General features: G+C 39.8%; 1 protein-coding gene across 3 annotated transcripts; it reads left to right on the top strand.

Annotated features, from left to right (window-relative positions):
* The first annotated feature begins 1,837 nt into the window (after positions 1 to 1,837).
* On the top strand, positions 1,838 to 26,435 carry GIPC2 (GIPC PDZ domain containing family member 2). Of its 3 annotated transcripts, none has more exons than XM_064428540.1 (6): positions 1,838 to 2,114; positions 9,600 to 9,785; positions 13,154 to 13,334; positions 16,497 to 16,606; positions 17,342 to 17,423; positions 25,005 to 26,435. In XM_064428540.1, the coding sequence occupies exons 1-6, from the start codon at positions 1,875 to 1,877 to the stop codon at positions 25,157 to 25,159; spliced, it is 954 nt and encodes a 317-aa protein (XP_064284610.1). In that variant the 5' UTR covers positions 1,838 to 1,874; the 3' UTR covers positions 25,160 to 26,435. The 3 variants fall into 3 exon arrangements, with proteins under 3 accessions (XP_064284610.1, XP_064284612.1, XP_064284613.1); XM_064428542.1 differs by lacking the exon at positions 1,838 to 2,114 and adding an exon at positions 2,157 to 2,286; XM_064428543.1 differs by lacking the exon at positions 1,838 to 2,114 and adding an exon at positions 2,330 to 2,554.
* Positions 26,436 to 26,830: the final 395 nt, after the last annotated feature.

Here is a 26,830-nt window from a genome sequence, read left to right as displayed (position 1 = left end):
TGATTTAAATGTCACAAAAAAGGTTTCATTTCACTTGTTACATCATGTACCTAATGATGGCATATACATGCTCCACGCTGTCTTCAGCTTATTTGATCAGCTCCATTTGCCTCATAATTTTTTTTCCATAGTTAAAAGCTAATGCTATTGCTCCAAACTGTAGGTAGGATCAGCATAGTTTTTGCACCAGCTTCAGCTGTTTTTCTCCATCCACCTCCACATGAAGCATGCAAACACACTTCCACTGAAGAAAGTTTTGAAACAGATACCTAAATTAGGACTGTTAATGTCCATGAATTATTTTTAAACAAATCTGCACAACCTCTGCATATGTGGAAACTTGACTGTGTCCATTTAGTAAATCTCATTAACAAAATTATTAACAAACAGTATTTACTGGGTTGTAAGATTCAATTATCTTTTCACAAGAAAAGGAATGAGTCGAGACAAGACATAAATACTTGTCACCAATTCCTTCATAGTACATTTTAGTAAATGGGAAAAGGCTTCTTTTAAAAGAAGTTGCTTATTTAAAATTGAAGACCAGCAAAACCCTCTAAATACCAAGATGAACATGAATAGTTTGGTACTGTTAGTTAATATCTCATTTCGTCACACTGCAATGTCATCCAATGAATGCCACACGCTGTCTGAATTTCATTCCAGTAATGGGAAAAAGTACACACAGTTCTGCAACTTCAGAGAAGCCTTTAATTTAAGTTCTGTGGTTTCAAACTGAACTGGACAATCACTATTAAAGTATGGGGGCAAGTTTATTTTGCAGTTTTGGTTGGGTTTTTTACTGGTGGAAATTCCTACAAAATTAGTAACTATTGAATCCAGTTATCTCCTACTAGAACTGGATAAAAGCCATTTTTGAGTATTCATTTAAATCTACTACACGCTATCTTGGAAAAGCTGAAGTCAAATTGGCTTCAAGCCTTTTTAATCTCACAGCATAAGCAGTTTAAAATCTGTACATAATTTCATGTAGTCAGAGGTGCTGTGATTAGATCTGCTAAGAACTTTTGACTCAGGGCTGCCTCACAGTAATTCATTGTTTCTGCCTGCCTGGTCTGACTCCATGTGCCAGAATCCTCTTTCTTTGCAATGGTTTGTCTTTTTTATTGTGCAAGTCAGAAGATGTGGTAAGGCTGAATGTTTAGAAGTGCTGAATGTTGCCTCATGAATTTTGCACTCTTCACATTTTGGGTGGATTCAGTGCACTACTGAAAATGGAGCAGTTCCACTGAGGTGAGTGTGGTTACTTTGGAGCACAGATGTCTCTTGTCATGTGAACTTCTGACTACAATGTGTAGCTCTGTTTCACAGCAGAGGAAACATTTTGAATTCATTAAATGATACAAATACTTGAAAAGTGTGTTTTCTGTGTTAAATCTCAGTATTTTACAGCTGTTGTCCGGTACAATAGGAAGTCTCTTAAACTTAGGTTATGTTACTGTTGCTTTATGAACCCTTAGAGATTTATGGTCTGTGATAAATGAGAAAGAGTTGCCTGAAGTCCTTGTATACTTCAGGTGTTTTATACGCTGGATATAAATCTACACTAGTCGGTATTCAGCACTTCGCTATGAGCAGAAATTCCTGAACGAGTGAGTGGGAGGTGGGTAAAGGACCCCGCTGTGGCGGCGGCGGGCGCGGTGTGAGGGCAGCGCCGATGGCCCGGAGCGGCGCGGAGCGGCCCGGCGGGGTTAGCGGCGGTAGCAGCGGCGGTAGCGGGGGCCGGGCCGGGCCGGGCGGGGCCGGGCCGCACCTGGCGGCCGCCATGGCCGCGGGGCCGGGGCGGCGCCGCGCCGGGGGCAGAGTGCAGCGCGGGCGGCGGCGGCCGCAGGAGCCCGGGGCCGGCGCGGAAGATGCCGCTGGGGCTGAGGAGCAAGAAGAAGGACAAGTCCAAGGAGACCTTCAAGCTGGTGGAGAGCGAGGCGGCGGCGCCGGCCCCCGCGGCGGCCCCGGCGCCGTCGGCCAGCGCGTCGCGGCTGCAGTTCCACACGCAGCTGGCGCACGGCAGCCCCACGGGCCGCGTGGAGGGCTTCGGCAGCGCCCGCGAGCTGTACGCCCGCATCGGAGAGGCGTTCGGCATCGCCCCCGCCCAGGTAGGGCCGGCCCCGCCGCGCCTCCGGGGGCGCCAGAGGCGCCGGGGCTGTTCGGCGCCCGGCCCCATCCTCTGCCGGGGCTGCTGCGGACGTGCCCGCGGTACACTGCTCGGGAGGAAAAAAACTCCCTTGGCTGTTCCAAATGAGCCTTACCGCACGGGAAAAGACATAGGTGGGACTGCATTTAGCTCTTGCGTGGTAAAACAGTGGGCCTCTTGACCCAAACTCCGGTGTCTCGGTTAACCTGTTGCCAGCTGCTGTTTGAGACAGCTCTCAGGCACTGCTTCATTCCAGTTTAAAAAGGGACACCGGATTTATCCTCTAAATACCCAGAATGAAGGCATTGGAAGGGGAGAGCATGTGGTATAAATGCCCTGACTCGTACTGCATTTAAAAATTTCAGCCGAAAGTGATGTTTGGAAAGCTTTTTGTTTTATCAGGTAATTATTTTTTAAGCGTTCACTGTTCGAATGGAGTTAAATTTAGGTCTGTTACAAGATTCCTTTTTAAGCTCTCCTGCCTTTTTGATCTTTTTTTTTTTCCTGACCCACGTTCTAAACATTTGTTTGGATAATGATTCATTTGTGTTTGTAACTGCATTGTTTTCTCTTAGTTAAAAGGTAGTGGCCATATCAAGTTCTTCCTATGTGGTTCTTTGAACCTTAACCTCTGAATGGCGAGTTGAAACAGAGGGCTAACATTTCACTGTGCCTACGTGTGGCTGTACAGCTTTACTTGTTTTCTTCTTTGTGGATGACTTTTAAAAAAGTTGTAAAGACTGCTACTACTACAGGCTTTGTTCTGAGTTTGCTGTGGAGCAAAGCATTTCAAATAGTAAATTGTAAAGGGAAAGTGGCAGTAGCAGTGAATACAGTTTAATCAGTCACTGTTACATTAAGTAATTAAGAGGCAATGCATCAGTGTCCCAGACCTTCCCAGCTGCTTTCTGATCTTCTGCTCCTTTGTTTTCTTTTCATCCTGAGCTGCTGTTCCCCTTTTGTTCTGTTCCATCTCAGTTATACCTTGTATTCTCAAGTTCTCACAATCACCAGACTGTCTTCTATTTTAGTTTTCTTCCTTTCAGTGTTGAACTTTTGGCTCCACTGACTTGAGAAAGAACAGCTTTCACAGAGAAATTTAATTTTGTATGAATGGTGTGCTCCTGTTTCTCCTGCTAGATGTATAATCTGACACCCTCAGAGGTTGTAGAGGAAGCACCACATATCATGGGCATATACTGCCAGCCTTGTGCCAGACTGGAGAAGTTTCTTACTTTCTTTTTTTCCCTAATGTTCCATTCCTTAATTTTTTTTTTAAGTGTGGCTTATTGATAAAAACGGATAGAGTATTATTGCTGGAGGCACCAAACTTAAAATCTTTTACTCCAGAAATTCTGTTTGCTTTAAGAAAGTTGTATGATATGAAAATAGTGGACAAAAATATTTCCTGGTGTAAAGGTGGCATAACAGAGTGAAGAATTCAGACCAGAGAGTCATGCAACAGATTTTTGCATAGAGACGGGATATATCAGTGAACTGCCAAGAAATGTGAATTTATTAGAATTTATTTTAAATTATCTGTTCATTAAAACTGCTTGTGGACAGATAGTCTGGTGTAAAGAATAATGCCAGAAGCTACACCTCAGCAAACTGAAGGACGCTCAGGTACTCAAATGCCATTTGTAGGTGTTACCTGTCTAGGAAGGTTTCAGTGACCCAGCTCTGCCGGAGCCTGTGGGCAGTATGATACCCACACGTGACTGCCTTTGGAAACAGCTCCTATCACAGAGATCTCCACCCTGGAGTGGCTGGGCTGGAAAATAGTGGGGGAGGGAGGGGAAGGGCTCTGTGTAGAGAGCATTCAGAGACCTTTTGCAGAAGTGAATACATTTAATATGGTATGTGAGTTTGCTTCAGGGTAGGCAGGAGTATGGATTCTTGGATAAAATCCTGCATAAGTGAGCTGTACTTGTAATCTGTCACTTCTCCTTTTGACTCCACGTGGTTACAGCACTTCTTTTCCTCTTTGGATCACATCTCCCGGGACCAGCGGAGTTCGGTTTCTGCTGGAGAATCCATTCCAGGTTCTGTGATTGACTGCCAACAGTGACAGAGAGAAGTTTATATAAAACACAGTATTTGTTGGACAGAAACTGACAGAAACTTCTGTGCAGACCTGGATCATGAGTAGGGTGGGATGGGCACAGGAATAGGGGGCAGGATGGCTTCAAAGGGGATCTTCTCTGGGTATCCATGAAGGAATGACACATAACAGCTGCTTTCTGAGGCTTTTCCTGTACTCATCCTTTCTTGTAGGTGTTTTATATATCTCTTACCCCTTTTGAGCTGAGGGGTAGGCAGAAGCCTCTCTCTCTGCCTACCTCTTTGACTTTTACAATGTCCAGCACTTCTGCTTTTCTCTGTCCAAGGTGACTGTTCTTTCCCCAGAGAGGAGGAGTGAATATGGCTTCTAGCAATACACTGTGTGTGTCATTGACACCAAAACTGCAGGAAAAAGAAATACAGACAAAACCTGAATAAATTTTTGTTCACTGCTCTTAAATTAGGCAATTGTTAGTATTCAATCTCCTATTAGTTATTGATCTCTTTGCCTTCAATGCTGACTTGGTCCTCATTCTTCAGTTCTCTTATCAGTCTTTTCCCAGACCAGGTGTCTCAGGCTGTGCCAGGGAGTGATGCTCTCTTATCTCCTGTGTATCTTCTGGCTACTCCCAATCTGTGAATGTTAAAACTTAAAATGTTAAACCCCGGTGGAGGAGTCTTGTAAAGAGAAACTTCAATTCCTCTCCCCCTGGGCAAAGGAAAACAAATCCCTGACAAAAGTTACATTTAAAAAACGTAACTTTTATAATTTCTAGCATCGTTATTACGAGTGTTGTTTGAGGTTCATCACATTTTTCTTGACTTTTAACTTGATTACTTCAACAAGCTTTCAAGAAGAAAGCACAGAGCTAAAAAAGATATAGATAGACAGATGCAACTCTTAGCTAACAACACAACCCACGCACACTTACGTGTATGTTTCTGCTTGCATCAATAATGTTTATATTCCCTTATTTTTTCTATGGAGGTTGATGTAGGAAAAATAGTTGGAAAAAGTATTTATGTGTAGCTTTGGCCTTTTAGGATTACTACTCCACTCTGACTGTTGGGAATGTAGCAGGGAATGTTCCCCGTAAGGGTGAAAGTGCTGAGTGCAGCCTGTATGATAAATAAATGAGAAGGACAATGTGGGTCTGTTAAGGCATTTGGTGGTGGTGTGCTGCTGTGAGAGCACATGGTAGGGCTTTAAAGTATTCAGAGTAGCTAATCAGGCACTGAGAACGTGGATATTAAAGTCCAGCTGTAGCAGGGCTATTTCTTGATCAGTCGAGAAGGGAATGGTAACCCATAGAGGCTGCGTGGACTTTTGGTTTGCTTACTTGCAATTTTCCTTTTGATTATTTTGTTTGCTTTGAAAGATGAAATGTGGTGGAGCAGGTGAACTAAACTTAATGCTCCATGGCTGTGTCTGTCCAGAGCCCTTGGATGTTGGGGTTTCTTTTACGGTGGAAGGAATTTTGCATCACAAGGGTAATTCAGACCTTTCTGGCAGCAGTAAGGGCAGAAATGCAGCTCCCTCTTTCTCTTCCAGTAGCAAGAGTTCAGCTGCTGAGCTTGTGTGTGGGCTGTAGTTCCACAGGCCTTGCCTCCTCATGCTAAACAGTCAAGTATACGGTGAGGCTGTGCCACATTAAACTTTCATAAAAGTATTTGATTTAAACTGTTCAATTTAAACTTTTATGAAAGACTGCTGACAAATAAGCCACTGCTGAAACTTGTGTTACTGAACAAAACTGTCCTTTTAACAATAAAAAAATCTGAAGTGTGTTTTAGAGAAAAGGGTTAGCTTGTGAAATCCTCATCACCAAAATGTTGGAAGTTTTATTGTTACCCTTATCTGTTGAAAGAAATTGCTCACAATCACGCCTACAGATTGAATACTTTAAATGAGCAAACTTAACACTCCCTACAAAACACCTCCTCCCAACCCTATGGCAAGAATTGTTTGCTTGCTGTTTCCCTAAGCAGTGCTTAAATGTCACACCCATATTGCATGTGATGCTTGCTGTGTCTTTTCCAATACTTTTGACTGAAAGTATTTGAAATATTAGTATGGAAATAATTGGATGGAAGAACTTGCACTGTAGTTACTTGTGTACACTGTATTACACTGTAATACTTGTGTGCAAAAAAAACCAAAAACCCAAACAAAAAAACCCCAACCAAATCCCAAGACAAACAGCAAAACATTGAATGCTTATTTTATAAGCCTTTGAATATATTGATCAGGCTGAATAGCTGACAGTACCAAAAGCACACTAGAACTTGGAGGAGCTGGTTACTCTCTTCCTGTTGCTGAAGCTGGTCAAGGCTCCCACATTTTCCTCGGGAAAGATAAAGTGAGTAAGAAAATGCGTTGGCGATTTCTTGATATGATGACATCTACATATATAGGGAAGTATGTCAGTGGGTGTTGCATCTTGCTCAGAATTAAAATTCCCAGTTCCCTACCTCTTAAACATTAAATTATTATGATCTCTGTAAAGTTATCAGAGATTTTTAATACATTTTCAATAGCATATGAGTATGTAATCTATCAACAAACTCATTATTGAGTTCTCAAGGTGTCAGCTCAATATGGAAGATCAGAGTACAATTAATGTATAGAACATGCAATATGGTGCTGCATATATACTTTATATAACACATCATGCATCCCTCTTTTTCTTAGCTAATATAATGTCTTTATATAACACACAGTGTAGCACTGGTTTTGCTGGCGTATGTGGTCTCTTCCATTTGAAAATATGGGTGCAGGGAATAATCTGTTAGTAATGTTATTGGAGAAATCTATTTTATAAAGTTGTGTATAAGCCCCTAGTGTCCAGCGACATGGAATTTCCTTCTTCTGAGTGCTGCAGAAGATAACTCGTGGTGAAGGAGGTATCCTAGATACTTTGTGATTGATGTAACTGTTCTGATTTATAATATCTTGCTAAAGCTGGCATGAAATATTCACAGCACTGGTACACTAAGTTAAAGACCAAATGCCTATGAAGGTGTAGGGTAAGGACAGAAGACACTTAACCATGAGAATTGCACATTGATTTTTTTTTTTTCTTGTTTCATTTTTGAATAAGAAAATTACTATTAAAAATATGCAAAAGTTTGAGTGAGTGGAAACTGTTGTTTAAGTATTCAGGTATATAATCTAAGATTAGGTACCAATATTAAATTTATGTAAAACCTATGAAAATACCATTTTTGAATCAATAGGTCTCAGTTGTGTACAAATAAAGCTATGTTACAACTGGTAGATGGTGTGGTGATATATCTTTCTGGGTAGATACATCTTTAGTACATTACTCTTTGCATATATCTGTTCTGAGAAAAAGCAGTTGTTCACTAAAGAGGATGAAGAATGATTTAAGTTTTATTTTTGACTAGCTGATGCTCTCTCAGCCTTGTGGTTAGCACAGAACTGACTCACAAAAAATTCTGCAGACTTATAGGCTGTAGTAGGAATGCCATCCAGATGAAGATCTATAAAGAGAAACTCTGGATCAAGTTTCTAAATATCACATTTCTCCTCTGTTGCCAATTTTATCTATTCAAAGGTGTGACAGTATTTACTAGATTGTCTGTTTGACAAGGTCAGATGAAGGATGCTAATGTCTAAAATGTGCAGACAGTCGTTGTTTTCATGGCAGGAACAATGAACAGAGAACTGAGTTACCATTTTAAACTGGCAAAGTTATGTAACTTGAGAGAGCTGAAAATGTGTATGTCAACTTGATATCATCTGTTCTGATTTTTTTTATTAAAAAAAGCTTGTAATTAGAAATTATTATCATTATAAGTATTATCATATTCAGTTTTCTTCTTAAAACCAGATTAATTTCAGTAGGTGTTGTTAAATCTAGAGTAGTGTTTAACTGAAAACCGTTGCATTATTGGAGCAAATAAAACTAATGTCTCTTAAGGGTGTGCTGTTACAACTTTCATTGTTAAATAAGGTGTTAGATTGCAGTGGATGTTTGATGGATTAGATGAGATAAAGCAAGTAGTCATCGAAGTAAGGCTGTTTGGTGGGGCATTTTTATTTGTTTTGTTTTTAAAAACAGCGACTAAACAAGAGCTTAGTCAAGAAACACAGTCTCTGTATTAACTTTCAGTCTTCTAAGATTAAAACCCTCATACTTACAGAATCTAAATCCTAGAAAGCTCCAGAAACTTGAATGCTCTCTGTGAAATAAATTAGTAAAAATATCCACTCTTTCTTTGACCTGGAAGAAATTGAAATAGGTTGGTGACTTTCATTTCAATTTTTCCGCTTTCATCCAGTGATGCCAGAAGGAATGAAAAGGTCATGTGTAGTGTTGTGGGGTGGAAAGCCCATTCTTTGCCTCAGTGAAGTAGATTTTAGGGATTTCTCTTGGAGCTCAGAGTCTCTCTGGTTTGGCTGCTGCCCTGTGCCCTGTGCTGCCCAGGAGGAAGCTGGGGTTCCCTTGGCCCTCGCTCCTCTCCTGCTGCAGCCTGGAAAGGCTTGGGCAGCTGTCATTACTGTGATGGGTGTGCTGGGCTCGGCCAAATTCCTTCATTCCGTGGTGGGCAACAGCATCTCTGTTCCCAGGCAGTGCAGATGGATTGTTCTCACCCTGCCAGTGCCCAGGACAAAAAAGCTCCCTGCTGAAGAACTGGCATAAGTGTAGGGAGAAAAAGGACTGCCTGATATCCAGTGCTGAAGGGAAATCCCTCAGAAAAGCTGATTTATAAAGAAGCAATTTGACCTTTTTATTAAGCCTGGCTTTTACTGGAACAGGATGACCCCAACTCGTGCTGGGGAAGGGTAGGAACTAAGCAAGCCCATTGGAGACAATGTGCTGTGAGCTGATGAGGGAACACTGGAGCAATACAAAGAATTTCATGCTCTCTCATGACTCTTTTGTTTTGATAAGCTCTCCTTTTTTTTTTTTTTTTCCCCTTCCCCTTAAACTGCTTTCAACTAATCAAGTTTTAAAGTAGTCCCTAGTGATCTTTGAATCAGGTGGAATTTGAGGTGGGTGAATGATGAGGCAAAGATGGTGATGGCTCTTCAGTTTGCTTTACTCTGACCTGTGGTGCGAGCTGTGCCAGCTCAGGGTGCCTCTCTCAGGCTGGTGTGCTGAGACAGGCCTTGGGAGGCTGCTCACACAGGGAGGGCTCTTTCCCATGTTCCCTGCCAGCTCTCACCTGCACTTTGACCTCCTGATGCTTTCTGTGGTGTGTGGATGGAGACTGCTCCTGGTATAGCTGGAGAAGAAGGGGGATCACTTGAGCTGTGGACCTGTCACAGGGGCCTGAACTGTGCTCTCATTTTAGCTTCCTGTCAAGCTCACCAAACCTAACGCACTGTTAATGTGTTTGCTTTCCTTCTGCACAGATCATGTTTTGCACTTTGAACACTCATAAAGTTGATATGGACAAGCTCTTAGGTGCACAAATTGGCCTTGAAGATTTCATATTTGCCCATGTGAAAGGACAGCGAAAAGAAGTGGAAATCCTTAAAACTGATGATATGCTGGGACTTACCATTACAGACAATGGAACTGGCTGTGCCTTTATAAAGGTAAACTTAATTACCAGTGAAATACTTTGTTCTATAGAAGCTCCTGTTACTATAATAGGCTAATTATCAGTTTCATGGTCCTTTAGAACTATAAAATCTTTCATTATCATATATATGATAAGTAAAGAATAAAGTTGCTTTTCTTTAGGTACATAATTCAAAATTAGTTCAGCTAATCTGTACTGCATGTCATTCAAAATCAGTTCATTTGTTCATTGCTTCTGTAACGTGTATCAGCTTTACAATGAGAGCATTGTATCTCTTGAGCTACTCTGAGGTGGTAGGTGTTAGATACTGCTTGCATCTGCCCCCTCCTGTTTTAAACTGATTTTCTGATGTCATTTATTAGATGCTTATAGAATTTCTGCTACTCATGTGATAATGAGATCATATTCTTTCAGTCTTTGGCTGTTCCCAGGGCAGAAGCCTTTGTGCTGTACAAGAGTAGGGGCAAGTGCAGTGGTTTTTCAGCTTTCCAGTCTTGTTTCCTTAGATAGGATGAATTACAAGGATATGGATTAACACAATTTACCACAAGAGCTTGAGTAGCAAGTATGGGCAGTAACATACTCAGTATATTACTCATAATTGCTTTCCTTCTCCTCTTCTATATGACCTAGAGGCAGTATGTTTTGAGACAAGTAGAGGCTTATGAAATGATGCTGCCCTTCTTGCTAGACTAGGTATTAGGAACCTTAATCACATTTTCTGCCTTTCTGAGATTCTTTGCTCTAATATACTCCAGTTACCCATTATTAGTGAGGCATTAGCAATTATCTTTGATTACTGCTACCCCAATCTCTGTTCTCATTGTAAACAGAGCTTTTGTATGGAAAGGTTGTATTTTCTGTTCATTCCTTAGCTACCATGGCTATAAAACAGGACATGGCTTAGAAATTGGTTTGTTTGTGTTTGTTGTGGAAAAATGTGACTGAGGTCATGTTTGTGCAAGTCAAGATGCAGCGAAGGTTTCACTAAGCATTTTGGCAAAATCATAGCCTAACTTTTATGTTTATAGATGAAGAACTGCAAATCTCTAGTGGTGGCATCTATACAGCCCATAACATTCAGTCGTGCTGCTGCTTATGTGGCATTTTAAAAGAAGGTGTTGAAGCAGTGCTTCAGAGAGCAGTGCTCACGAGTGCAGCCCTGTGCAGTGACACTCCCTTTGCGCTTGCTTGGTGACAGGCAGAGAGAACAGCCCTCACACAGACTGCTGCACAATTGGAGCACGCTGGAAAACCCTCACAGCATTAGCCAGACAAGCTGTAATTTCCAGTGAATTGTGTAAAAGTCCTCTGAACAAATATGTATTTTTTTCCTTGTACTGGTCTAATAATAAGCATTGTAATGAAAATGATGCGGTCTTCATGGGAATGCATAAATTTTAAGGAATTTCTGGGATCAAACTTTGTTTGTTGTTGTTGCAGATTTAGCTAATGGATCTTTTAAATCAGCATAGAAAATGCATATACAAAAGTGAAAGCTGCATCCTTTTTATTACTTCATTGTCTAGGTAAATGAGACTGTCTCTAAAGTTTTAAAGAATTTTTGTTTCTTATATACATGTATTTTCCTTTGAAATTTTTAACTGCGCCCCATTCCTAATTAAAAATTAATACTAAATTTACTGATTGGTGGGTTGTAGTTATTTTACTGCATTTTGAATAACAGGGAGGTTTCTAGGTTTGATGTGGCAACCCAACCAATTTTAAACCTGACACTGAACTGCAGGGCTTTTTCCTATGAAATCTGATCTTGTTTTGCCTTACTAAGAACAAAACCTGCTGTCGTTCTGCTGTCACAAATTTGTTTTTGGGGTACACAGGCAGGTACAGGGAAAAAGTATTATGGAGTCAAATTAGCATTCCAAGAACAGCGGTAGAATTTGAAGTATGACTGAGTGGTGTACAAGGAGATATTATCAGATGGAGTAGGCATTGCATAGGAAATATAGATCCTCACAGCTTCTCAATGGACTGTAGAGCACTTGAAATACAGGCAATTGCATCTTAATTACTGTGACAGTGTGGCTTGACTGTCTCAGTCTGTTAACTTGGAGTGATGATAACAAGTGACACAAATAACAGCCAGTGAATATTATTTAAACAGTCTTAGTGTTGGGATCCAAGTGCTAAGAAGAAAAGCTAAATGAATATTCAACATGCAGACTAAACATTGATTGAAGCTGAGTGGGACAGGTTTTGAGTCCTGGTAACAGAAAAACATTTGACACATTTGGTTTCTGGTGCGTACAGTACCCACATCCACATTCACCACGAGGCTTCTGTTTGGTGCTGGAAAGAGTTAAACTCAGCCTGAAGCTGACAGTGATTGCAGTGCCAGTGAGCACTCTCACACTTCCCACTGGCTCTGAGATGGAGGCACCAGTGTGGGCTCAGCCAGCCAGGGGCAGCAGCAGCTCCCCGAGGCTGGCTGCTGCAGTGGCAGGTGGCAGCGTGGTTGTCTGCCTTGTCTGCTCTTATCTCACACGGTCGTTGTTGAAAAGATTGTTATTCAGGAACATGTTAGAATGAAATTTGTATCTGAAAAATAAAAGATATTTTACTATGTCATAGCTTTTCTATTCAATAGCCATATAATTGCTTAAGTGATGTATGCACACAATGAACAAATATGGCAGTATGTAACAACAATAAACAGAATCACTGAAATTTGAAGTGATAACTCATAGAGATATTTTAAAGGTTTTTCCCCATACTTTTAAAATTACACTTCATAAAAGCTGTAACTTCTGTTATGACTTTTGGACTATTTGTGTTTTCCATGAGATGGCAATTAAAATATTTTCCTATTCTTTATTATTTCAGAGGACATCCTTTAATATACAGCTGTACAGCTTAATGAGGAAAATAGTAGTTTCAACACTGGGGATGGGTCTTATTAAGATCAGCCATTTACAGTATATGTTTTTTTACTAAGTCTCTGGACCATACTTGAGAAGAGAAAAATTCTATTCCTATGCTTGTCAAGCTATTAAATAGAAAAAACCCCAAAAAACTTGAATAACCATTTACAGTACTGAGATTCCTGTGATCAGTTTTAAAGCACAAAAATATTAGGTTATTCAGAACTCTTTATTTTTGAAGTGTGGTTGCATTCTTTTTTCTCCTGTCTGATTGTATATTCAATGCTTATGAAAATACTTTGTTTGAAAAATAATGCTTTTCAAAATATGTTTTATGATAATCTTATAGAGAAAACACACTGCTGGAATAATAAGCACAGTAATATTGGTATTGTTAACTGATATGCTTGAAGCTTGGTGGTGTCACCTCTTGAAAACTATCACCTTTGCAAGAAATTTTTCTAATTCTGATAGTCGGTTTTTTTTTTTTAAACAATAGCGAATCAAAGAAGGCAGCATTATGGACCAAACCAAAACTGTCTGCGTGGGTGATCACATAGAGACCATAAACGGAAAAAATGTGTCAGAGTGTCGGCATTATGAAGTTGCCAAAATGCTGAAAGATCTGGAGAAAGGTCAGAAGTTTAAGCTGGAGTTGGTAGAGCCTTTGAAAGCATTTGGTGAGTGACCTGACTGTCCACCTTGTTCAGTAAAACACCTTGATAGTAAAATCCCATCATTGCATTACATTGTGGGTTTGTTTTCAGAATGCAGCCAGGTGTTTACCTATGGTAACATAACTACTATAAGAAAGTATGTTTAGTTTTTTTCTTTGAAGTGGAAGATTTATGAGTGGATTTTCTTCCATGTTGCTTCATCCAGCACCCATCCATCAGTGTGGGTTGCCTCACCTGAGCCTTAGTCAGTCTCTTTTGCCACTACATGATGTAGCAAAATTAGAAGAAGAATTGTTTCATAGGCACAGTTTTAAAGCATGGATCACTTCACTAATGTCCTGATCCTCAAAACTCCTTTTTTCCTCTTTTGATACATAATCCCTGTTGTTCTATGTCAGACTTTCCTATTTCCTCCTCCCCAGCCTTTTTGTGGATCTCCAGTCATGCAGCAGGTGTACTCAGAATTGAAAGAAAGCACAATTGCAAAGCTCTGTTTTTTGCTTGCCACCTGCATGCTATGAGAAGTGCTGCTTAAATAGGAGGAAGGCATATCTACTGCTAATTCTTGTATATGTTAACTCTATCAATGTAGGAAAAAAACAAAGAAAGTTTTGCTCAGGCAGTCAAAATAGAGACTGAGTTACAATTTTTATTATCTCATTTTTTTGGATCCTCTCCCCAAACCATGTAGCATTTTCCTGTAATAAAAACTTCTAAATAGTGCTAAATCATAAATTTATATGTGGCCTTCTGCACACCTGCAATAACAGTGAATTCAATATCACTATCTTCACTACAGCAGCAAAAATTTAAAACATTTATTTTTCAAAATTTTTAATGTGTTAGTAGTTTGCAGCTACTGTCATACACCAGTCTTGACACTTGGTGTCAGAATAGCAGCAGAAATTGAAAATGAGAGAAATGCAAAGATTTTTTTTTGCCTTTGGTGCTTCTGTGAAGAATGGTAGTTATGAGTTGGTCTCTAATGTGTTTGGATGTAAATTGCTGCTGTTGTTAAGTAAATGTGTATGTTATACATTATGCTAAAGAATTGCATATGTTGTCTATCTCAATTAGTAATGCAGCAATACCTTTTTTTAATATGGGCCTATAATTTGTGTTCAGTGCTAGAAGTGTTACACGGTCTGTTTGTAAATCAGCATTTGATTGATGTCTTCAGCCATAATTTAATAATTTTTACTTCAGTTGGGTGGCTAAGATACCTTTTAGTCTGCCTGTGATGTAGAGGAGAAAATGCACTAATTTTGTGGCAATACCTTTTTTCTGTCATTGATTTAAGAGGCAACCAGAGCTTTGTGGACAGATTTTTGGAAGATGCACGTTATATTTTTACCTACAGAAATTAACTTGCAAGATGCAGTGCTCAGTAGGTTAAAACGTCCTGCCTTAGCCTTAGGTACAGTTAGGCTTCAGGCACAAAGATAATGCTTAAGCTGCAGCTTAAGCACTAAGAATAGCCCTAGAGGAGATGACAGACAAGATCCAGCTCCTGCTCAACTAGCAGGTGCTGAATTCCTGTTAATTTCAACAGAATTTGGTGAGGCTACAGAAATAAGACACAAACCTCTGTGCGAAATTATTTTTATTTTTGTTCCTCTCAGCGGAATGTGAAATAAGCATAATTTACTGGTTGGACATCCTTCTACCATGTACACATGGGCTGTCTTAGCTCCCCTGGGCAAGGCTTGTAGCACAGAATAAAATATTTGTACCAGTCACAAGCGTCTGTGAATTGTGAAAAATGACTAGAAACAAAATAAAGGCAGCATGACACGAACTGTGCGTTTTAATGATGTGAACATGAAAAATAGTTTCTGTGATAGCCAGAGTGTTTTGGTCTAAAGGACTGCAAATAAAGGTTATGTCAAATCATGAGTTTTGAGGTGATAATGGTGACAGAATTTGAAAAATATGGGTTTTTTTATCAGAAATGACTTTTTGAAACAAGTCTAGCAGAAACGATGACAATCTTAAGGGTGTTTTAAACTGTCCTTGAAGCAATAAAAGGATAAAGTGTTGATCCTAAGTATATATATAAGAGACTTTGACATACCTATTTGTATCATGAAAGCTAATAAAGTTTACTTTTCAAGCATACTGTTCAGCATAATAATCTTGATTTGTGACCACTTCTGCAAGAATGATGAGCTGAAATCTATGTGAGCAAAATTAATATAATATGTTGAAGTATTACCTTCAAGAAGAGCTTATTAGAAAGGCCTGCAATTAAGAGGAGGAATAATCTGTTAGAGAAAACAGGACAGATAAAAGCAGTTCTGCAGAGTTGTCTCCTCTCTTCTAGCACTTTCTAGATTCACTATGTAACTCCCATGTCAATAAGTAAATTAAAGCCTTGCCACTCTTGAATGTAAAATTGCATCCTGGAACAAGAAACCCAAATCTTAAATGATTCTGTGCTTCCTCTACTAACTAAGGTGCCTTACCCAGGATGAAACAAGAAAGGCTGAGTCCAGGTAAAGGAAACTTCATGTAAACCAGATACACTTTGTAGAGGTTTATCAGCTGTGATGTAGAGGAGAAAATGCACTAATTTCGTGGCAATACCTTTTTTCTGTCATTGATTTAAGATAATTTTGGTGAAACCTCCTGCAGATCTGCTTATGGCACTTCACCTCTGTGAGTGCTGATAAGCAGATTGTTAGCTCAGCTCAACGTGGCTCATCATCACCTGCTTAGCAGGAGTGTTTGCACTATTGCATCAGTGAAAGATTGAAATGTTGCAATGCTAAACCTGCTATGTGTTCTGTCCGAATAAATCAGCAGCTGGCGGGTGACTTCAGCTGCTGTCTAATATAAAGGTATACAAACTTCTCAGTAGAGTAGGGAAATAAAATTGCACAAGGTACATATATGAAATGAATGCCATAGGCCTGCGTAGATATATTGGTCAGTGGAAGTCCTGCCCTCAGTGCAGTTGAGCAGAAATTACATTTTGAAGACAAGAGATTGTCAGCAAAGCTATACTTAGAATAGTTAATTTATAATTAGATTTTTTCATAGTCTAGGTCTCGATTAGACTGAATGTGAAGATACTGTAATAACCAAAACAGATACCTCATATTCATGTTGTACTGTATATCTAGTTTTGTTTGGTATTTAATTTTTGTTGGATTTTTTTTTTAGAAAAGCTGGAACCAAGGTCCAAAGGCAGAGCTCTGTCAGAGGCTAAAATCTCCAAAGGGAGAGAAACACTTCGCCTGAGAGCCAAGGGTCCTGCTACTGTGGAGGAAATGGTATGGTGGGGTATATGCCCCTCAGTAGTTTAATCAGCCAGCTTCTGGTTTATTCTTCCCCCAGGCTGATAAGTAGGAAAGAAAAATTGGATGTTACAAAGCTTGTGGGACTGAAGAGAACAGCTGAAGTTGATGACTAGCAGGGATAGGATGGGGCTGAAGAACCTGGAAGCACAGAACCTGGATTTAGATGTCATGGACTACATGGATGAATCTAGATTAGACACGGGGGTGCTGAAAAGAGGGAAGGGGGGGGGAAAAAGAGGTGGGATGGTTATGAAGAATTTGTTCAATTTCTGACACTGAAGTGTACTGGGTTGATGAAAGGGTTGTTGTTGGGAGAGGCTAATTAAATACATTGATGTGAATTTGTGCAAGACCAGGATTAGAGTTTGGTGAATAAATATTATTTATTATATTTATTATTTATTTTATTTCTTATTTATTCTGGGCTCTTCTAAAGCTGATGAGGATTTGATGAAGATCTGTATTGTCAGGAGATATAAGGCCTCTGTTCACTTTGAATGTGTGAGCTGTGTGGCTTGATTCTAGGAGGAAAGCTTATGTTTTTGAGAAAAGGGAAAGAGAGTGGAATAGTGTGTTTTATCTGTAGATTTTGTAAGTCTAGGTGGCCAAGATGGGAGTAAGGATAATCACTGGCACATTGCTGGTTATTTTGAAACCTGCATGGGTATAATCATACTTTTGCTCTTCTCTCCCTTTTTTCCAACAAAGCCAACTGAAGTGGAAGAAAAGGCAATTAAAAAAGTGGATGAGCTTCTTGAAACATACATGGGCATAAGAGATATTGAATTAGGTGAGTTTTTAGCAGATACATTTCTACAAGGGTAAATAATTTCTCATTTTCTGTAGTCTAACATTTATTGAGTACTTTAGTCTCTGGATGTAAGTGAAGCAAAATTTGTCCAGCCTGCAGTCCCAAAAACTTGCTTGTATTTCTACAAATGAGTTTTTCTGATAAAAGAATCACCCTCCCACTTAATCCTCATGATGTAATTACTCAATCAATCCTCTATTCTTTCTGTGCAGTAGCTATACACTGTTGCATGAATTTTTTAGTTGTTTGCTATAACTGTCACCACTGTATTCTTTCTGGCATATATTTTCTAGTGGATCTTGTGTGTGCCTTGGTTAAGTATTCCTAAGGATAAGTTTGTTTATTTGCTTTTTTGCCTCTTGGCATAGACCCATCAAACTTGATTGCTAAGGTTTGAACCTGAGATCTTCATCAGTGAACAAGCAACTATTTAGCAAGGGAACTGACAGAATAATTACACAAATTTATCAGAATCTCTAAAAGCTGTGTTCTGATGAACATGAGAAAACTTATAGAATATTTACTACTTATAAGAATAATTGATTTATTATGAAAGAAACTACTTAACCCCAGTGTCATAAGTTCCTTAAAGACGCAGCAAACTTGTCCTTGCAGCTGTTGCTTTTCTTTGTTATTCTGACAACAACTAAATAGGAATTTCTGTTTGTGTGGGAAGAAGCTGCAGTCTAGCTGTTGTACCCGGCTGTGGCTGTGTAATCCTCCTAGGATCTTGTGGAACTGCTGGTACTGAGACAAAGAGGAAGGTATTTATTATTATGGTAATATCTTAAAATAACCAGCCAAGAAAAAGAAAAGAATAGTCTAAATGGAAAGTGATCTTGAAAAGAAACCTTTCGTGAGAGAGAAGTGGAAAAGGCAAAGCAGAAGAGAAAATAGGATTGGCATGAAGCTCCAGAGGGCTCCGTCAGGGCTGGAGGGGCAGCAGTTAGCACAGAGGAATGAGAGCAGAAGGTGGTTATCTCAATAGCCAAAAGGCCTTTGTTGGGTGCTCCTACCAGCAAGCATCTGTTTGGCAGATTCTACTAGTTTTCTCACAGCTAAAAATGTTGGTAAAACAGTGTTTGTCCTTCAGTCTAAGGTAGAAGTGGGCTTCCTGGCACAGAAGAGAGGGCAGCGCTGCCCAAAATTCGAGTTCTGCTTTATAGGTTCTATCTAAACTTTCCAGTTTCCAGGAAACTAGAAGTTCTCAACATTTCTATTCCCAGCAACTCTAATGCATGATGCTGCTGCCATGCAATGCACTCCTGGGAGGCCTGTGTGCTGCTGAGCCACGTTTAGGTTGGGGAGGATTCCACGTCCCATTTCATTCCTGCAACCTCTGTGCCTCAGTCTGGCTCAGGCTTCAAAGCTCTGAGTCCCCTGCCAGCTGTCCCTCTGGGAGCTGTTTTTGTCCTGCAGCTGTTGCAGTCCTGGCTCAGGCTGGGCTTCTGGAAGCTCCTGTCCTTGCAGGTTACTTCCAAGGTCCCCAGGCTCCTTGCCCTACAGGAATAAGCAGCTGTGGGTGCTCTGCTTCTGGTGTCCATGGGAACGGTCCTGGGGAACTGGTGTTCCCTGTGGTTTTGGCTCTCAGTACTGTAAACAGGATGGCTCTTGAGCAGTAGACTGAGAAGTTCAGCTTTCAACACATGGTTGAGTTAATAGCCAAGCACCTGGTAGAGTTTTCCCATGAATTCCTTGAATTTTTTTTTCCCTTCAAAAAGATCTAGTGCCCTTCATCTTTCAGTATGCGGTTTAGAAACTTCAAAAAAAAGCCTTAAAAGAATACTTAAAGAAGGAAGAGGTCTTTGTTCATAGAGAGGCTCTTTTCTTCTCAGCTGGATGGTTGTTTTGTCCCTCACCTCTTCTTTTCCTCCCCAAAAGGTAGTGAAACCAAGAGAAGCTGTCAGAAATCAAAGACTATAGGGTTCATGTAGCTTTAGTTTACACCTTTGAAGCCACATCCTGAAGTTCAAATCTAAGAGTCAACAGCCAATGTTGATGACTCAAACCTCCCAACTTCACAATTTTAAAACAATTAAACAGCTCTAGGATTCTTTAGGAAAGGAGAGCTAATCACCTGTCACAAATCTGTTCAATTAACACATGTCAGTTTTTCACATACTGGATGTGATCAGTCAGCCATGAAAATGAAATATGAGGAAAAGATTCATTCAGAGAATGCCAATCACCACTTAGCTCGAAATTTCACTCATTACTCAAGCCAGATTAGTTGAAAATGCAAGTCATCACAATGTGCAGCTGACAAGTGATTAAGATCTCAATCATTGCTCACTTCCATGCACTTCTGTTTGTCAGAATCTTTGGATGTCAGTTAATGTTACTCTTCCATCTCCATTAAAATGACACTTCCATGGTGTGATTGAATTCTGAAACAGTGCCCCAGTTTTAAGACATAAGTTAGAAAGAAAGGAAAGAAAAACTAATGTTAAATTACAGACAGAATTAAAGGTGAGATAAAGCCCTTAATTTTTGCATGGTTAAGTATCTTGACAGTTTCAAGAATGGCTGACTAAATCTACACACAAATCTCTAGGCTGGACCAAAATACTTGGAAGTTGTTAAAGAAAATGCATGCACTTTTTTTCAGGTACAGTTTTTTATTTTTATTTTCAGAGATCTAAATGCTGTTGAGAGTTACATACCTGCTTTTGGATGCATTTTTACCTTTTTACTTTCTTACTCCTTTGTACTGAAAACTGTATGTAATCCAGAGAAGGGACAGTTGGCTCTGGAAATGTATTCTTCAGCCATTTTATGGGCATATTAGAAATTGGGCCAAGGCTTGACTTCAGCATTCTTTAAAACATAAATACACAGCTGAGAGATAATTCAGGTTATTTTAAGTTCTATGAGTGCTTTCTGGTAAAGGAATTTGAGCAGTTGATTAATAGGAGCAATTCAGGAAACAGTGTTAGTGAAAAATATTGGCACTTACTTTTTTTTTAAATCAGTAAGACTTGAATTTTTATGGATTGTGTTTAATCCCAAAAACCCTGGGTGAGAGGAAGCCTGCATGTAACGCCACAATGCACAATGCTACCGATTGTAAATGATGGTAAAAGGGCTTCCTGTCCACATTTTTTTTCAGCACCTTTCGGCTTCATCCACCAATATTTTCTTCCCCTTGTTCTATTTTTCTACTTTTGAATGATTGTTTCCTTTCTGTTGCTCTCTATAATGTTATCAGACATGATGTATCATTAGGGTTGGAAAAGAGCTCCAATATCACGAGTCCAGCCCTTGACCAAACACCACCATGCCAACTAAACACAGACTAAGTGTCACACCCAGTCATTTCTTGAGTATTCCAGCTGTGGTGACTCCACCACTTCCCGTGCAGCCCATTCAATGCTTGACCACCCTTTCAGTGAAGAAATTTTTCCTGATGTCCAACCTGGACATCCCATGGTGCAGTCATGGGCTGCCAGCTTTTCTGGGAGAAAGGTGTGGGGAGCAGAATCCAAGGCTTTGCTGAAATCCTGGTAGGCACATCCACAGCCTTTCCCTCATCCCGTGGGTGGGTCATCTAGTCGTAAAAGATCAGGTTGGTCAGGCAGGACCTGCCTTTCCTAAACCCGTGCTGGCTGGGCCTGACCCCCTGTTTGTCCTGTCCGTGCTGTGTGATCACACAAAGACAGTCTGTTTCATAATCTTCCATCACTGAGATCAGGCTGAAATATCCTTGCATATTCTGTCTTTGTTTAAAAAAATTGAAATTTACTTCTCCATTTTTTACTTCATTTTTCAAACTTACCATCTAGTCAAAATATCTTACCAAGTTTAAACCTTTTTTGTTACCCAAGCTTTTTCTCTTGGCTTGCAAATCAAACCCATCAATATTCCATAGATGTTTTTATCTCTAAAAGCTTTAACTGAAGTGATAGTCTCCTTGAATCTCTTGTTTTCTTCTCCTTCTGTCCTAGACTTCTTTTCCCAAAGGATTTTATTGCATACATCCAGGAGTATATTGTTTATGGCTGTTCATTTACTCTGAAAGAATAATGGGAGTTTTTTGATAAAAGGAGGGGCAGCTAGTCCAGTTAAACAAAATAAACTTCAAGAAGAATTAGTACTTAAGAAAAAGGAACAAGAAGAAATATTTCTAATGGTTATTGAGTACCAGATTTGATAATGTTCAACATGAAACTTAAACCAAGTAATGTTAAATACTGGAAACTGCAATAACATGTTTTCTTTTCTGCTTTAGGGTGATGGGACAGAACAATGGTATTTGTTACCTTTTAATGAAGGCAAAACTTCTAATAGCATTACAGCTAAATAAATATTGAGGCTTCTGTCAGGACTTCTGAAAAAAGCTTTTTCAGAAGTTACAGGATAGGATATAGGCAGCAAAACCACTGTGTAAGGTAGATAATAAGAATGGCAGGCAGAAGGTAGCTTCCATGGCTTGTGCCCCATGTGTCTATTAAAAGTGAAAATAAGGATTTTGTGGAAGATATTTGAGGTTATTTTAAAGGAACTATATTTGAAAAGCCAACATATTACTTTGTTCATATTCTGGGAAGTTTGACATTACCTTCTCAGTTAAAGTTGATGAGACTTCTAATTCCTTTCACCACTTTTAAGATTGCTGAACTTTTCACAATTTATGTAAAAATTAATCAGACATTAACATTGCCTGAAGTGAACTGAAAAAAAGGAAAATATGAAAACAATTGAGGCTCTTTTGACTGTGGAAAAATACTCTATTGGAATAAAATTCCTGTAATCACTTATTGTGCAGCTCTTACAAGAAGCAGTGAGGAAAAGGGAGGGGAGTGGAGACAATTTGGCACGAAGCTGTCGCCCTCTGCGAACCAACAAAGTTTTCTTCAAGCTGGCCAGGATCTGCTGGATACCTTGGCAGTCTGCAGGCTCTGATGTGCCCTGGGAATTCCGCATCAATCCCGCCAATGCCACAGCGCGGCCGGGCGCGTTCTGCCGCCCTGCGAGCGCCGTGCCGGGGCAGGCAGGGCTGCGCTCCCGGCTGCGCTCCCGGCTGATTTCCCGGCTGGCAGGGAAGCTGGCCGGCACGAAGGCAGGGAAGGGGCTCGGAGCTCTGTCAGAGCCCGGCGGGGAGCAGGGAGCGGGGCCGCAGTGCAGCCGGGCCGGCGCTGGAGGTCAGCACCGCGCTGCCCTGGGAGCCGGGATCAGGTGGGACTGGGAATGCCGGTGTGCTTCAGTAAATACACCGCACTAAATGTGCCCTGCAGTGCTGATCAGGCTCACTCAATACAGATTAAAATGTGCTTTTTTTGAGGCTGCTTTAGCAAGGTTCTGATTCTTGCTTGACTGGGGTGAAAGTTGATCAGCTAAGTTTTTAGTGGATTTTGTTTTCAAGTTTCGTAAATCTGTAATAAATCAGTTTTTTATAGTCTATTTAGTTGTTTGGGAAGGTCAATCTTTAAAGAAAGTTGTGTTTGAAGTTACACTTTCTGTTAATGACAGTTTATTATGTGTAACTCTGAAGCTTCAGCCAGGGCAGCTGGACTGTGGTATAACTTGTTTTATTGCTGCTGTCTGTGTCATATGGTTCTTCCATATCTCTTGGCCAATTTATCTTAAAAATAGCTACATTCCTCACTCCTACCCTGATTGAACACTTGTCTAGATCCTTACTCTTTTGATGGCAGCTTTTTCTAAATATCTGGTGTAACAGTCCCTGGACGTGTTTGCTCTTACTCCACCTTGCACAGCTCTTTTCTCCCTTCTCCCAGTGTCTATAAAAAGTAAGTTCACATCCTGCTTCATATCCAGAAATCTGTGACATTTCAATTATACCCATCACTTCATTATCTCCAGGCTTGCTTCCCTGTAAGTACCTTCTTGTTCCCCATTGTCAGGGAATATAGAGTGGTGTTATACAACAAATCCCTGTGTTCCACTTACCAGGAGCAAGAGTCCCCTCTTTAATGCCCATTTCCCATCCAGACTTGTCTGAATCACAGTCCCAGGAACTTCATTGGGGCCACAGAGAGAATCAGTGCAACAGGGATAGAGTTTCTTCTGGCAGGGTCTTGAGAACCACTAGTGGTGCCTGGGAAGCTGGGGTACACTTGAACTGTCCCCATCACAGCAGTTTATTTGTCAAGATTTACATACATTTTCCTTGGGCAGCTTTGTGTAGTTTGACACACTGTGATTGTGTTTGGAGCCTCACAGCTGAACACAGTTAAAACCAAAACATGAAGTTTCCTCAGAATTACTGTTGTTGACGTTTACAATGTGGAATATGGCTCAAGCTTGCTTACAGCTTGTTACATGTTTGCACAACAGCAAATACTGTTTGCCAGAAGTTCATAATTGTCAATAAAGTTGAGCTGAGTTTTAGGTCAACAAAATAAAATTAATTAAATTTAGTAAAACTTCAGAGCAGGGAATGTTTATTTTTATTTTTATCAGAGAGATTTTGCCATGTTGATTCAATACAGTGTATGTGGTAGATGGCAGACTGTCCCAGTAAAGATGTTTTTCTGTGGCTTCAAAACTTCCTTCCCTTTCTTAGGCACTATATTATGTGTTTTACATTTGGACATGTCTCTAAGAAAAGGCTAGAAGCTATCAAATCCTTCACTTTGACACTTGAATTTGATATGCTTGTGAAGAAAGTGGTGGGTATTTGATGTTTAACAAAAGATGGAGGACACCCAGCAGTTTAAGGCAGGGGTGTAAAGTAATCACAAAATGAAGCAGACTTTGATGTTTCGTCTATTGTACTATACCATCATTTTCCTGTGAAGAGATGCTGTGGAGCAGAGATACAGCTCAGAAAATAAACTGTATTCAGCTGTGTTTGTGCTGAGTGTGCCTTACAGAGCATTCTGTCCTCAAACCATGGTAGCTTGCTGCCAGTGGTTCTCTGGGCCCAGCTTAACCAGGAGAAATTTCTGTGCTGACTCTTTTCACCCATCATGGAGGTGCAGGTATCATGATCAAGAGAGGTTTTCATTTGCTCTAATATCCATGTCTTTCCATGCATCCAGTGTTTGGGTTAGATTTCTAAGATTTCCTAGAGTCCAAGAAACTGCAGTGGCAAAAGGTGAGGGATGAGCACAGCAACTGAGGAGTCAGTCCTAAGCAGCAGCCCCAGTGTAGTCATTTCAAAAGTGAGCCCTGACACTTGATAAAATCTGATACTTTTGTGGTAAATAAGAGAAAATGATGGACAATATTGGTATACAAAATATCACAGTTTAAGTCCATTGTATCACTCCTCTGCTTTCATTCTCCTGGGCCCCAAGATGTTCCTGGTGTTTGGTGGCTACAGCAAAGCCTTTCTCTTGCTTCTGCACAATTTGACCCACCTGGCTGAGATTTTCAGAAATAACTTTTTCACTTTCTAGAGGCATAAGCGTGAACTTTAAGTGCATAATTTTTTGTTGAATCCTAAATTCACCTGGTAGACTTTGCATCTTCCGAAGCTGACCTCACCAGCTGTTGAAAACAGACATTCCAAATCCTGTCTATCCCTATCTTGGCCCCTATGTGTTAGCTGCCGCTTTCATGATAATTACATTCTTTTGTTTTGTTGCTTTTTAGCTGCAACAATTGTGGAAGCTGGAAGAGACAAGAAAAACCCAGATGAATTTGCAGTGGCCTTGGATGAAACTCTTGGAGACTTTGCATTTCCAGATGAGTTTGTATTTGATGTATGGGGAGCAATAGGTGATGCTAAGCAAGGACGACTGGAATGAGAACTGTGGAATTTATCAGTCCCTGTTTTGAAAATACAAAATTATTTGCAAATACATCAGAATGTTAATAATTTTATTGATGTGAATTCAGAGTGCTCTGCAGAAGTATTCTGACATGAGATTTTTCTTTGCAAAGGAAGTTTTCTAATAGAAATGAAGGTAAACCCAAACTTCTGACAACTGCAATTTAAAATATCTAATTTACATATAGAAATCACTGTGAGGAGAGTGTCAAGGTGATATATTTATACAGAATTTTTATGAAAATTAGGTAATTTTTATTGTACATACACTTTGAGAGCAATATTCTGAAAAGTGTTAGACATATGCAACTAGGAGTTTGGATTATTTTATCTCTTTAGAGAGGTTTATAAAGCTGTTGAGAAACTACCTAGCTTCATGCTGCAGTTCCCTGGTTTTCTGCTGTTCCTATGCATTACCCTATAGCCTTAGGTTTTCTTACAGTTTGGCCTGGACATTGTTTTTACTGTATGCAAAGCTGGGAAGAAGCTACCCTGTTTCTTTACAACCCAAATTCAGGGAAAAAATGTTCCTCTGAAACATGAAAACTAAGATCTTTGGATAAGAAAGACTTGCTTGCATTTGATTTACAATATGCTCTGTCTGGGTTATTACTGAGGTAAGCAGAGTGGAAATGCTTAAACCAGGAAGCTGCTGCTTTATTCAGATGCCATAATATTGCAATAGCAACTGCATAGAAAGAAATGCATGTTAATTTTGATTAATATTAATGCATTTGAATGATATCTGGAGACTGCACTGGAGAATACAGTGTATCACTAAGTGCTTAATTGATCTTTGCTTATGCTAAATGATTTCTTGAGATCCCATGGAGTTCCCATCTTGTCTGTTTTTCCAACATGGCAACACAAGAGAGATATTGAAGGTGTTCAAACCCAAAAGACATTATTGTAAAGTCACAAAGAATTGTAGTTTGGATGACAGTGCATGCCTAGACCCTGAAAAATATGTTAAACTAATCTTAGATGTTAGGTTTTCCAATTATATTGTACATAAATGTTTATTTTGACTACTAATTTTTTACTTATAAATGTGAGATTATTGCAAATGAAATTGAATGAGAGTGTGGGTTCTGATGTGAGAAGATGTCATATCTTTGTAGTATTTTTATATTTGCATAAGAATATAAAGTAAAAATTACTACAGAGGTTTTTTCTAAATCACCACCTGAAGAAAATTTCTTTCACTGAATTGCAGAGATCTCTTTAAAATAAAGATTATGCCAATAACTTTACATGTTCTGCGTCAGTGGGTTTTTTTTGTCTAAAACCATGACACTTTGAAGTATCATTGAGAGAACCAGGTTCTTGTTCTCATTATTTGGTCCTTGAGGAAGGATTCTAAACTCCAGGATATTTCTATAAAACTTGAAAATAAAATTGAAGAAACTCCAAGGAGATGGTAAAATTTTGTACACCCCATTGCTCATTTGGGCCCTCAAGGATGTATTATTTTGCAAAAGGAGTTTGAGCATTTCTTCTTTTTCAATAATTGCGAGTCTGAGCCCACAATTTTCTGTCATGGTTGAGCACACTCTCTGTCTTGTGCAGGGCTGCTTTAGCTGATTTGCTCATGGCAATGAGGGGTTAAAATGTTGTGGGCCATATAATTTGTTCTTTAAACTTCTAG

The sequence above is a fragment of the Passer domesticus genome, chromosome 7, assembly GCF_036417665.1.
Source record: "Passer domesticus isolate bPasDom1 chromosome 7, bPasDom1.hap1, whole genome shotgun sequence".
Taxonomy (NCBI): domain Eukaryota; kingdom Metazoa; phylum Chordata; class Aves; order Passeriformes; family Passeridae; genus Passer; species Passer domesticus.
This window is presented reverse-complemented; position numbering and strand designations above follow the sequence as displayed.